The following is a 13,695-nucleotide window of genomic DNA, read 5'->3' as shown; positions in this document are numbered from 1 at the left end:
CTAGAATTACTATTTATATTTAATGTGTTAAATATAAGTGACTATTTAAAGGTTTTGTTCAGAATTTTAAGGTAGCCTGAATTCTTCTTTTCCAAGCATATTCAAACCCCTTAAATAAAACCATCTGACTTCACTTGATCCAGTTATGGTCTTATGAAGAGAGTTTAACTTCAGTAAGATAGCAGGCTACCTGCTTTCCTGTCCATAGAATGGAGATAGTCTTTATGCAGTCTCCTTATGTTATGCCAGTTAAAAAAGAAATACTAAGGCATTACAGTCTGTCTTCTTTTGTGTCAGTGTCTTCTACATCCCTGTAAAATATTGCTGTTCAGTGGTCTTTTTTCTATCCTTGTGAACAGTGAGAGAAAGATGAACCTTTTCTTCTCAGTTTTACTGCCCGTAATTACTTGAAAAAGGATGACTAAATACTTAACTGTTATGAGCACAATACTGTTCCTCCACACTTCTAACCTAAAGGAGTTACTCTGGGGGATTTAAGACATACCTGTTTTTTTGGTGTGAAGAGCAATACTACTGGCCTGGTTTATACTGGGCTATCTTTGATTGAATTCCTTTGCAGAAATTTCTGTGCTATGTTGTTGTTTTATGTGACAGTGTCTCTGTTTTTCTTCTCACCCCAAATCCTAGGGAGCTGGCTCGTGAAAAGGTGATGCGGGAAGTCAAGGCATTAGCTAAACTTGAGCATCCAGGTATTGTTCGGTATTTCAACGCGTGGCTGGAAGCTCCACCTGAGAGATGGCAAGAAAAGATGGATGAACAGTGGTTAAAAGATGAAAGGTAATTTGTGGGATTGTTTAACAGTTGAATTTGAGGTTGTACATCAACAGATCTGGAGAACTGGTAGACGGTCCAGGAAGATGAAGTGATTATGTAGGAAAGAGAGTGTTACTAACTTAGCCTGTCAACTTTTCAGTTGAAAAAGGTACAAATGTATCACCCTTGTCTCTTGATTTTTGGGTCCTCTGTTGTGTTAAGGTCCTCCTTTCAGCTTAGGAGACATTTTGTAGTTATTTAACTTCTGTAACTGAATCTTTGGGTGGTTGGAAGGTTGGAGCATTGCTACTGTGATTTGATTTTAAAGTTTGGCATCTCTGTCCTCTCTGTTCCTTTCCACCACTTTCCTCCTCTTTGTTGTTTTGGTTTAGATGGATGTGGTTCAGTACTCCAATGGTTCGACGGATTTATTCCAGCATAAATCTGTGAGGGATAATCAGAGTGGTGATTTATAAAGCTTGGTAGAAGTAGGTTAAAAATGGAAAATTTAGATAAAGGAGTTAGGGCGTGTTAAAGGAAAAAGTGGGTGTATGTTAGCATTCAATGAATGAGGCCTAATACAAGACTATTTAGTGGACTCATAATAACATCTTAACATGCCTAGCAATTTTTAGAATGTAGCAACCTTTATATTTCAGGCACCAAATTAACATTTCACAGCTGTAATTCTTCCAAGGCACTTTAAATAGTCATTGCAATGCATGTTCTAAAGGACTGAAATCTTTCAAGCTGAAGATGAGTCTGATTGCATATTGGGAATCCAGGCAGTAGAGCTTGCTAAATTTTCCATTATCAACACTCTTGTCTCAATGAGAAAATATTGTCCTCGCTAAGAAAAACTGATGTTAAATCCTAGTGATTCCCACACTTGGGTAGTTATTTACTGTTTTGGTATGACACGGTTCTCAGAGGTAGCAGTTGTTAAAACCTGGGCTTCTGAAAATGCATTCCTAGTGGAATTAAGTTCTGTAGTATTGATCTCTCGATTTTGTTTTTCTAGCACTGATTGGCCACTCAGTTCTCCCAGTCCGATGGACGTCCCATCGTTTAAGATCAGAACAGAGCCATTTTCTACTAAGGAGCACATTGAAGTTATTGCCACTTCGTCGGAGAGGGTAAGGTCCGTGGGAATACCCTGTGGTCAGTCTGATTCATCCGGAAGCCAGTTTTCTCCTCTGGAGTTTTCTGCCATGGACAACAGGGACTTACACCAGTCAGAAGATCCGCTATTAAACCTTCAGGACAGCGTCCTTACAGGCTGTGATGTAGAAGACAGTACTATCAACAGCAACGAGCTGGGTCACTTCTTGGAAGTTTGTTCTTCAGCTGTTCCTGTTGTACAGCTGAGGGAAGGGACCTCCTCTTCTATTGTGTTTGAGGATTCTGGTTGTGGAAATGCTTCTAGTAAGGAAGATAAAATCGATGTGTCACATGATGAAAGTCTTTCTGAGGATAAGGCAAAAAGTACAAAGGAATCCAATAACAAGAAATCTGTTTCAGGAAGTCCCCTCTCTGTTTCTCCACCAAGACCAACAAGTTTAAGCCTGGACCTTTCTAAAAATATTACAGAAAAAGTCAAGCCCACCTCTCCAAAGGTCTATCTTTACATCCAGATGCAGCTCTGCCGGAAAGAGAACCTTAAAGACTGGATGAGCAGAAGATGCATCATAGAGGAGAGGGAGAGGACAGAGTGTCTGCAGATATTTCTGCAGATAGCTGAAGCGGTTGACTTTCTGCATAGCAAAGGATTAATGCACAGGGATCTCAAGGTTTGTATTCACAGGTTACTGGAGGAAATGTGTTGGGTTTGGGGGTTTTCTTGGGGTTTGTTTGTTTTAATTTATTGGCATTATCATCACTGAATACCTGAACTTTCCAATTTCTGGTTGTAACCAGTTATCTCACTGGCTGTGTCCTACAGGCAAACGTATTCTGGTTTAGTATGCAAGATTATCTTTGGAGCTACCATAACTTGTACCTGTGCCTGAAGTATCATACAAAAGCCTCTGGTGCTGTGAAATCCCTGAAACACATGGACTGACTCCATTGGCATCACAGGGTAGCTGTCCCTCCACTGTATTACAAACACGACCATCAGCAATTCCAAATTTGACTGCTCCTAATACAGCAGTGCCAGGCTGTTTAGCTCAGCGTCAAGTTCTGCTTTAAACTGACATATCATGTGTGTGTGGATACAGGTAGAATTTTTTTGTAAGTGGGAGTAATATGGCACTGGAGACAAATCCTGCTAAAACAGTTGACTCTTATCAGTGACTTCAGCATGGGTGTTACAAAATCCCAGTTAACGTCTGTACAATAATCTGGAGGTGTAGTGCTCCAGGAAATAAACATTAATCATTCGTTATTGCAATTAAAGTCTTTCTTACAGCAAGACTTCTTGTACCTGGCACAGATCAGCTGCATTTGTTTTATGGCATTTTTAATTCAGGTTCTTTATACAGGGTTGTTCATTGCTGAGCCATGTGGCAAAGGAAGCTGTTTTGGATCCTGTCCTACCATTTCGAACACAGTAGAACTCGAAGCAGATAATTGGCAGTGTTAGGTTTACAATTGGACTCGATGATCTTAAAGGTCTTTTCCAACCTAAGTTATTCCATGTTTCTAATCCTGGTATTTTCCTCCTCCTTTCTATAGCAATACTGCCTAAGGGCAGCAGTGTCACTCCTGGTTAGAGAAAGTAAAAATGAAGTATTGCTGCCCTAGGATTGAAATGTAATCTGTCCTGGAGTTGAATTCTGAGTCGATGCCAACTGTCATAATGCAGCTTTCTGAAGGATTAATAATCTTTATAATGTCTGATTAACATCCAGGCAGTTAAGACCAGGAATGGTGGTTTTTACCTCTGGCATTTCATGCAGCTGAAGTCAGGAGTAACTTTTAGTACCTCTTCCTTCATTTTGCTTCTGATCCTATGTTACTGCCTGATCTTGCTGGAACTTTTAGCACTGGAAGTGTCAGTAACACATATTGAATGCCAGAAATTAATTAAAGAGCCCAGCTGAAGTTAGTTGTCCTATAATAATAAGCTCTGAGGAATGGATTGCTTTTGCCGAATGGTAGAGAGGCAGTTCCTCTTTCCCTCTGCTTATTTGAGGAGGCATTAATACCTACCTCAGTGGAGTAAATACTGAAATTATTATAACCGTTGTAGCTTCTCAGACAGTGATTGTTTGGTATCAGTAGAAACAAAAGAAAAAATCGTCATCTCAGATGTGGCAGAAAAAGGCGATTCAAGTTCAGTAACCCTGAAAGGATATGTCAAAGTTGGAAAAACTCACAAACCCATCCAACTATTTTCTTTCAGCATTAAGCAATTACCTTGAACCAGTTCTCTGAAAAATCTCTAGCGCTTGAGAAACTGACCAGAAAAGTAATTAAATCTCTATACTAATATGTTGCTAGACTTGTTAATTAATAACCTTTCTTAACAATACTGTCAGTTGTAACTCTCTGCAGTCCTTACTGAGATCACTGTTCAGTAAAGCTTATGTAGATCTTCAATTAATGCTGTATTAGTCTTAATCAGCGGTTGTGTAGCGTTTTGTTGGAACATCTTAAGTTCAATGTTGGCAGCAATTTGAACAAGAGATTTTATTTTGCTTACTTGCTATAAATGGGTTGGAAAAGCTCTCCCTGAACGAACAACTTCCTGCTTCAGAAAACTTCCCATGTGTGTAGAGAGGTTATTCTTGGATCCTGGAAGTTTGTCTGTTATGTGTTAATTTGATCGAAACAACAACCAGCATATTTAACTTTTTCTACAGTTTTCAGAAGCTCCTTGGAACAGATCTCACTTAACTTTGTAATTTGTCCAAGAGATTGGTCACGCAACCTGAAGTTCGTGCCAGCACTAATAAGCAAATAACCTCTAAAGCTATTTTGTCTTTGCTAGAGGCAGAGCTAGCTGACACCAGAGGGCAGTTCTTGCTCCCACTGGCACCAACAAAAACTCATTGGCCTATGTGAATATAAGTTTGTATGCATGCATATTAAAAAATTCGGTAAGGTCTTTTAAATATTTAAATTAACATTGCACGTTATGTGCATTAATTAGACTCCTGCTAATCAGAGATACCGTAATGACAAGATGGCAGGAATCTAGGTAGGCAAGTGAATAGGTCACAGTTCAAATTCTTCTGAAGAAAACAAAGTACAGTAGCAGAAGTCTGTCAAGTGAACTTACTGTTATTCCCAGCATAAGCCGTCGGTCATGCTTGACAGCTCAAAAGAAATTATGGGTTTCACAGAACTGCAAGAACAGTTTTAGATGCATTTTGCAGCCTTAATTGAATTAAACAGTAGTCTTGCTGATGTGTGAGTAGCTTATTCATATCTGTGAAAAAATGGGAATTCTTATTCTGATTGAAGAATCTGGAGAGAAATTTCTTTGTGCGGGTGGCAAGATAACTAAACTAGAGGGTGGTTGTGTTCTTCTGATTTAAATCAAAAGTGTGTGCATCTGCCTTAACTTCCTCTTTCCGAATCTGGTCTCGATGGTTTACTTTTGCTGTCAGTTTGTGACAGCAGAGAGTCCGTTCTCCTTAATTTGTAGAAACTATACAGCAGTCTGTTCAGAGGCAATCTGTTTTCAACCAGAGAAGTACAAGAAACAAAACTTTCTGTTAAGAAGAGTTTTGTTCCGTGAAGCAAGACAGATCTTACTGACTTCTTGTGTGCTGGTTGGAGGAGGAGGGCAACGGAAGTCAAGGCAATGGGGTACGAATCCCTAATGGAGACATTTGTGCCTTGAGCATTAAAGTTCTGATACAAAGATTTCTGACAACATGGGTGTGCAGTCATAGGGTGGGTGCTGTATAAATGCTTCAGAGAGAACCTGGAGATGCTGTGGGTTTACAGGGTAGCAGCTTTTGTGCACTAAATGAGCTGTGACTCCAAAGGGCACGACATTCACAACAGGAAAATATAGCGGGAGATAAGACCTGGCTCAGAAGGCAGTTTTAGAGGCAGGATGTGGGCACTGTGGAGCTAACACGTTCTATCTAACTATTTCTGTAGTGCTTATCTCAAAGCTGTCTGTTGCTTTTTAAAAAAAAAAAGCAAAGCCTTTTTTTCTCTCTTGTTTCTCTCTTGGACAGAGTGGGTTTGTCTTAACTGAGGAGGTCAGATGGACTTTGAAATGGGTTGGCTTTGTAGTCCTTTAATCTTGTGGAAAAATATTGCTCTGTATCTCTCTGCCTCCTCCTGTTCCAGGGTTTATGTCAACAAAGCATGAACCGCGTTGTCCCAGCTTTGAAGGTCCAGGAGCATTGAGAGGAGCTTGCCCAGCACCACCTGCCTCTTTACCATGCCTCGGCCCTTTCCCCATACATAGTCCTGCTGCTTCTTCCCCCGTGCAGGATCAGTCTGTTCTTCCTCCAAAACTGTGTCTGTTTTTACTTGTAACTGAGGCAGAGGGGTCACGTTTCAAAGAAATAATAATTCTTTTGGCATGTGCTGTTCTATCAGCTACGATGCCAAGTCTCTTGAGAAACCATCTGAGATACGCACCATTAGCAAGGGGGCATCTCAGTTCCAGTCTCCTTTTTCAGTAGCTTAAGCCACAGATAGTGGTACCCGGCAAACAAGCTAAAGGAGAGTTAAGCCAGATCGTCACTGTTGCTGCTTCTGTGAATTGCAAAGTTCTTAAGCTTCTATCAAAAACAAATTTTTAATTCTGTTACATAAACAGCTGTTGCCGTAGTTAAATTGCACAGCACCAACTGAAAAACAGACCTTGTTCCCACGCTTCCACTGTATCTGTAATTTAACACTAAGATCATGTGCTGGTTGTTAAGATGGTGAACGAGTTTAGCTCTCAGTTTAGAATAAAAAAGACTAAGAGTCAGAACTGCAGCATGTGGTGTGAAGTTGCCACGTGATGGATAGTTGGCTAACTTATCTGTACTGCTCCCCGCAGCTGTTGACTTCTGTGCGTGTTCCTCAGCAGACCTATGTAGTGTTAGTAAACCCCTGCTGGAAGAGAAGGAGTGAGCAGCCTGAGTTTCAGGAAGGGAGGTTGTTTAATGCAGGAGTAATTCCTTTTTCCTGAATAGTCAGGATTCCCAGCTGGTTCTGCTAACCTTGTGTTTAATGAGCATTTTTAGCCTTGACAGCACAGCTTATCTGAATTTGAACAAAGTGTTGTATCTCCTGAAACACAGAGACTTGCTTCTTACTTACATATTTTTTTCTTTTCACTTGTTTGTTTTCTTAGCCTTCCAATATATTTTTCACAATGGATGACGTAGTAAAGGTTGGGGATTTTGGACTGGTAACTGCTATGGACCAAGATGAGGAGGAGGAATCAGTACTTACCCCAATGCCAGCTTATGCCAGGCACACAGGACAAGTAGGGACCAAACTCTACATGAGCCCGGAACAGGTTTGTGCTCTCTCCTCTAAAGCTGTATCTGGCAGTGCCTGGCAGACTCCTGAATACCTGGGAGCTCAAGGATCAGGCATTCTTTCTAGGAAACTGTTGCAATCAAGTTACTTAAATTCTTTCTCATCAAAGAAGAGTTTTAAGCTAAATTGAATACCAAAATGAATATTTTAACATATATTTATTATAGCAAAAAAGTGGCTAATGATTCGTATTTAGATGCATTAATTTATCTTGCTTTTAATGTAGTAGAAAGATAACTGTATAATATTCAAGTGAATTGAGCAAGGATGCTAACGCGCACAAAGTCTAAATAAGTTGAAACATTTTACATTACAGTTGGGTCTGCAAAGAGGAGCTGATGATCAGGACCTTGCTCACCCGTGCTCATTTGATGAACTCTGCCAACGTGCCTGTTTTCAGCTCTGCACAGGGCTAAGCACTTCCATACGTTGACTCGAAAGGGGGTAGTTTGTGTCATACGTAACTACGTGCAGTGAGCAGCTTGATTGACCTAACAATTTTGAATTTTCAGATCTGTGGGAACACCTATTCGCACAAAGTGGATATCTTCTCTCTGGGACTGATTCTCTTTGAGCTGCTTTACCCTTTCAGCACACAGATGGAGAGGGTCAGGGTATGTATGGTATTGGATTATCCTCGGTTCGATCATTTGTTTAAAATAGCTATTCGCTTGGTGAAACACTTGCAAGAGGTTCTTCTCAGTTTTGAAGAAGCCTTGCAATTAGGAGCACAACTTCTTTATCAGCCTTGTACAGACTCCCTGAATCACAGAAAATAAATTGCAGTCTTCCTAATGTGTGAGATTGAACTGAGGCCCTAATTCCTTTACAAAGCTCCTCTGTTGTCACGCCAAGTAAGAGAAACTGTTGAACTAGGATATCCAAGAACTCAAGCAACAAATATAGCTTGTGACTTTAAGCCTACCAGCTTGTTTTTCATTCAAGAATTGGAACCATGCTGAGCATTTTTATCATTTCTTCCTTCGTTTGCATCTGCAGTGCTTTTTCACCCAAAGCAGTTAGTGAAAAACTGCTGTTCCTTTTCCTATAGTGAGTCTTAGCTGTGAGTCTCACTCAGCTTCAAGCACAATCTTCCCAGTAACTGATGACTTTCATTACATCAGCTGTGAATTTGGGAGGTTTGATGGTGTACAGTAACTCCTCCTTGCTGTTAAAATTCATGTGAGATCCATCTTGCTCAGGAACAAGTTCATAGAGAACAGGGGCTACAGCCAGAAAGGCTTTTCCTCTTCTATATGGTGACCAGTGACCTGTGCGGGAAAGAAAGTCATTGTCACCTGTATTTATTATCTATATGTGCTTGAGGTGTTTAAACTCTCTTCTGAAGATGGATTGTGTTTAGCAGAGATGTAAGAGAAGCAGCTTGAACCGTACCATGAATGCAGCCTGACCGAATGCTTCGCCTATGCTGATGTTGCATTCTTTTGCTTAAAATGGTCTGGCTTTTCATGGTACAAAAGAGCTCAATCTAGAGGAAGAATGACGGTGCTTAACGTGAACCCCTTGCACTGGAACCAGTTTCAGTTTCCCTAAATAAAATCAGTTTTACTGAGAGACATACCCGATAAAGAGCTATCCTGGATTCTGAAGGTCTCCTGCAGCAGTGACTATAAGTTTTGCCCTTCCAGTTTCTGTCCTGAGTGTAGAAGCAAAGCAAGTAATCGGAGCGAATCCTAAATGGCATCTAACTCCAATGTTTTACTTCATAAGAGGGTAAAAAGAGTGTCCTACCTTCCCTCGTTTTCACTGTCGTGCCACTCTTCTTGATAAAATCTAGAAACCCCCAGCCCTTTTCTGTCAAGCTCTGGAATTCAGCTACTTCAGTAGTTGTTTCCGAGTCGTTACACTGAAGTTTTCAGTGGCATAGCCCAAGCGTTAGCATTGCTTGCTGAAGCAAAACATGCTCTGCCTGACCAGGTAGCCCAGCAAATTCTAGGAATCTGTGACAAAGGGCTGGAAAAATCCCCAGAGGAGAAGCGTGAGACCTGCCTCTGTCTCAAGCTGTTAGCAGTTAGTCTGTGGCAGTGCAATTCATTTCCAAATTAGATGTTTGAAAACGGATCACTACGCGCAGACTGAATTGGTAGAGGAAGAGACAGTTTTTTTGAAGCATTTTATTGTCATAAAACTCAGTTCTCTTGAACAGGAGTCTGACTATTGCCCATCACTATTAACTGGTCAGCTTATACTTTCAGTGGGGTAATATTGAATTGAATTTTGTTTTACCTTCAGTATTCTTATATTTTGTGTACACGCTTTTGTAAAAGGAGACCCTTCCTGAAAGAAGTTAAGTGCTAAATATTGCCCCTCTGCGCTAAAAACGTGCTAAAGTGGGTCATGGGTTGGTGGCAGTCACAGAACTTGCCTGCTGCAAATAATTGCGTGGCTGAACACGGGAACACTACTGGCACTAGGTGGAGCCAGTGTGCTGGATACGGAAGGCACGCTGAAGGAGACCAGCTGCCTTGGAAGGACGGAGAAACATGCAACATGAACTGCTTTCGAAATTGCTGATAAATCTGCTCGTTAGTCCATAAACGTTAAGCAGAGACTAGTGCTTACGTTGTTAAGACAAAGCCAGTCATTTCATGTGTCTTAATACTGGTGTAGGTGATCTTGGAGATTATGGGTGTTGCACAGATTTGTTGACTTTGAGCAAAAGTGAGAAATTACAAGTTCGTGCTTCTGGCTGATTTAAAGCTGCAGAGATCAGAATTCTTGCAACATGATTCCTGGTGCAGGCTGGATCCCAGGGGAAGCAGCAACTTGCCCGTTTAAGTATGCTGTGATTTTTAACCACTAAAGCAAGACTTTAAACCAAGGGTTTTTCCATCAGGCTGATTTGTTTGCATAGTTAGCTTATTTTTGAAGAATAATGTAGTAATATTATTGAAGAATGGTATTTTGGAAAAGTTACACTTTCTTCTTAACATTATTGCAGACCCTAAGTGATGTTAGAAATTTGAAGTTTCCACCATTGTTCACTCAGAAATATGCACAAGAGGTAAGTATATTTGATGCTGTGAATGGTAGCTTTTTCTTTAATAGTTGTAGCTTTTTTATTTGCTTTCCAATTGCGTTGCAAGTAAAAACAACAAAAAAATTTGCTTTCATGTTAAGACACGTTTCTCTATCCATATACTTTTTACTACTTTTCAAAGATGTAACATTACAGTAACATGGATGCTGATATTTTTGTCACAGAGTTTACCTCCAGTAACTATACAATATTACTTGGCTTCCCTTTGTCACTTGACATCATTCATTTCACGTGCATCCTGACGTGATTTCTTGCAACAAATCCATATGCACAAAGAGAAAGTGCAGAGCTCTAGACAGGTAAAGGGGAGACTGTAGGTAGCACCTTGGCTGTATGGGATCTCAGGTCGGGGGCTGACCTGCTGGCAGGTGGCTCTGCTGAGGAGGCCCTGGCAGTGCTGGGGGGCAGCGAGGTGACCCTGAGCCAGCACCGGGCCCTTGGGGCCAAGGAGGCCAGCGGTGCCCTGGGGTGCATGGAAAGGCGTGTGGCCAGCAGGGCGAGGGAGGTTCTCCTCCCCCTCTGCTCTGCCCCAGTGAGGCCACACCTGGGGTGCTGCATCCAGGTCTGGGCTCCCCAGTTCAGGAAGGACAGGGAACAGCTTGAGCAAGTCCAGTGGAGAGCTACGAAGATGATCATGGGACTGGAGCATCTCCCTTGTGAGGAAAGGCTGAGAGACCTGGGTTTGTTTAGTGTGGAGAAGACTGAGGGGGGATCTTCTCAATGCATATAAATATCTAAGGGGTGGGTTTCAGGAGAATGGACCGGACTCTTTTCAGTGGTGCCCAACGCCAGGCCAAGGGGCAACGGGCACAAGCTGGAACACGGGAAGTTCCACCTGAACATGAGGAAAATCTCCTTCCCTGTGCGGGTGCCAGAGCAGGGGCACAGGCTGCCCAGAGAGGCTGTGGGGTCCCTTCCCTGGAGACATTCACCCCCCGCCTGGACGCGGCCCTGTGCCCCTGCTCTGGGTGTGCCTGCTCAAGCAGGGGGGTTGGACAAGATCATCTCCAGAGATCCCTTCCAACCCACACCGGTCTGTGATTCTGTGATCTCACTCCAGGAACTGGATCTCTCAAGTAGGAAGCCGTATGGGCAAATTGTGCTGTGTTCTTATTAGTCAGATCTTTAAAGTGATATGGTTGCAGATAAAAAGGAGATGATGTACAAAACCTCTCCAATAAAAACTGAGATGCTTTCAGGTTTTCATGGTAGCTTCAGACCAGCAGCTAAATGAGACTAGGCGTTCCTGCTTTACAGCCACGGGCTGCCCAGGGCAGTGTGATGTGCTGTGCTCGGCTGGGGCAGGACACTGTAATTCTGATGAAATTTGAGACAAGTATTCAAACTACCTTTATATTTAAAGGAAAACCTCTAATTCACTGTGAAAAATTACTGTGTGGCTTAAAACATTGTGGCTTAAACTTGAAGCTAAAAATTGTATTTAATGTGTTTTTAAATTCCTTTGATTGCAAATAATGTAAAGGTTTTATAACTCTATTGAATCTTGGGTCAGATTTGATTTGCCAAATTGGCTGTAGCCCTTGTCAGCAAAGGCAGTTTGACGGATGCACAGTGATATATTTTCAAATGTTTAATGCACTTCTAACTACTGTGCCAAAGCACTAATAACCCAATTAATCAGAAGGCAACTGGGGACGTTCTCCACTTGTTCATACAGCTGCAACTGAAGTCAGAATATTAAATAAGAAAGAATTTACAACTTGGTTCATGTAGCACATGTCATGTTTTCTTTTAGTACACCATGGTGAAGGACATGCTCTCTCCAAGTCCCACTGAAAGACCAGAGGCTGCAGCAATCATAGAAAATCCTGTATTTGAAGACTTGGAACTCCCACCAAAGCCAGTGCTTAGGCAGAGGTCACGGACAATGAGTTTATCAGGAAATAAGCATTCAAGACAACCAAGCAAATAATTATCCTCAGGATCACTTCTTCCACTCAGCAGGTTTTACAGGGATTGTTCAGCAGAAGGATCCTATGATGCAGAATGTCTATCTTGGAAATAGTTTACTTAAACTTTTTTTGCCATCTTTAATGTGTAAGACATTTTGGACAGATTTTCATTTACTTCGACAGCCAATGAAAGCCAGTAACCACACTTTTCACATTCCATTTTTCTTACCTTAACTCTCCTCGGCGGATGGGTCCAGCTACTGTGCTTACCGATGCTGTGCTCCGTTATCGGGTTTTTTGGGTTGTTTGGGGGTTGTTTTTTTTTTTTTTGAAGCTTGTAAATGTCAGCTTGCTGGGTAAGTGAGAGATCTGTAACATGTAAATAGAATTAAAATACTGTATTTTTATAGAGCAAATTACAGTCTCTAAGCCTAGTGAGTATCTATCCAGATCACTTGCTCTTTGGTGAAATGAAGATGATTTTGAAATGAATTATGACTCCATTTTTGTCCCTGGTGGGTAAACTGGGAATCTGCACTATTTTTAAAGCAAAAAAGTACCACGGTTGTACATACTGTCACTCTCCATAGCCAGTCATTAGAGGAAATCGTTTCATACTTCTGCACTATAATAGATCTTAGGGAATGCATTTTATACAGATAAACCTGTAGAGAAGGAAAAGGAGCTTTTTGCCATTAAAAAAGAGGGTTTTATAGGCAGTGGTTGGAAGAGCCATAGTAAAACTTATGTACAAAAATGTTGTGGTTCTGAGAATTTAAACCTAACGAAGTTATATGTGTCGTATGTAATCTTGTAGATTTGTACTTTTTACAGAATCAACTGGTAGGCATTTGTGTAATCTGCTAATTTAACTGCCTAATGCCATGCTTTTATTTCTCATTGTAAATATGTTATTTTTTATTTATAAATACAGAATCAATCCGTTTGGGTTGGTGGTGTACAGAATGCACTTGCTATAATTGTTGAGTGCATTAATTATTGTGACTTCTTTCAAGTCTAAATGATTTAATAAACTTTTTTTATTTATAAAAAAAGAAAAAAGTAGTCGTTTCTCTTCAAAACCTGTGCCAGCGCGTGCTGCAGGAGGCGGCCTTGTGCAGCTGGAACAGGAGGACGGGCGCTGTGTTTCGGAAACTTGGCTTGTTTCCTGTCTCATACGCGCCCCAGCGCAGGGGATGATGCAAACACGAATGTGCTGCTTGGAAGTGAGGTACTATCTGAAGGAAGAAGGGGACTGAGCTCTCCTCACCTGAGTGGATCACGCAGGCAGTCTCTCAGTTGTTAACAGAGAAGGGATAATTCTTACGCTGTTAGAACTGGGTTCGCATAAATGCATTTTCCTGTTTTACAGGCTCAAATTTTTGAAGTCGTAGGCTCTGAGGTCAGTTTCTCAGGATGCTGGATTCAAACCCTTCTGGGGATCACTGTGCTGTGGTGTGACACTAGGACTAGCAATTAAACCAGCTGACTCTGCCGCCA

The 13,695-nt window shown here is 41.4% G+C and overlaps 1 protein-coding gene across 1 annotated transcript in view; it reads left to right on the top strand.

The window, feature by feature from the left end:
* EIF2AK3 (eukaryotic translation initiation factor 2 alpha kinase 3) overlaps positions 1–13,257 on the top strand; it is a 46,963-nt gene extending 33,706 nt beyond the window's left edge. Inside the window, exons 12-17 of the mRNA XM_075092179.1 lie at positions 649–798; positions 1,796–2,564; positions 7,031–7,198; positions 7,734–7,835; positions 10,184–10,246; positions 12,039–13,257. Of these exons, the coding sequence (XP_074948280.1) occupies positions 649–798; positions 1,796–2,564; positions 7,031–7,198; positions 7,734–7,835; positions 10,184–10,246; positions 12,039–12,215 (1,429 nt within the window). The 3' untranslated portion in view covers positions 12,216–13,257. The remainder of the gene's footprint in view (positions 1–648; positions 799–1,795; positions 2,565–7,030; positions 7,199–7,733; positions 7,836–10,183; positions 10,247–12,038) is intronic.
* The last annotated feature ends 438 nt before the right edge of the window (positions 13,258–13,695 follow it).

This window comes from Phalacrocorax aristotelis, chromosome 4 (genome assembly GCF_949628215.1).
Source record: "Phalacrocorax aristotelis chromosome 4, bGulAri2.1, whole genome shotgun sequence".
Taxonomy (NCBI): Eukaryota; Metazoa; Chordata; class Aves; order Suliformes; family Phalacrocoracidae; genus Phalacrocorax; species Phalacrocorax aristotelis.
This window is presented reverse-complemented; position numbering and strand designations above follow the sequence as displayed.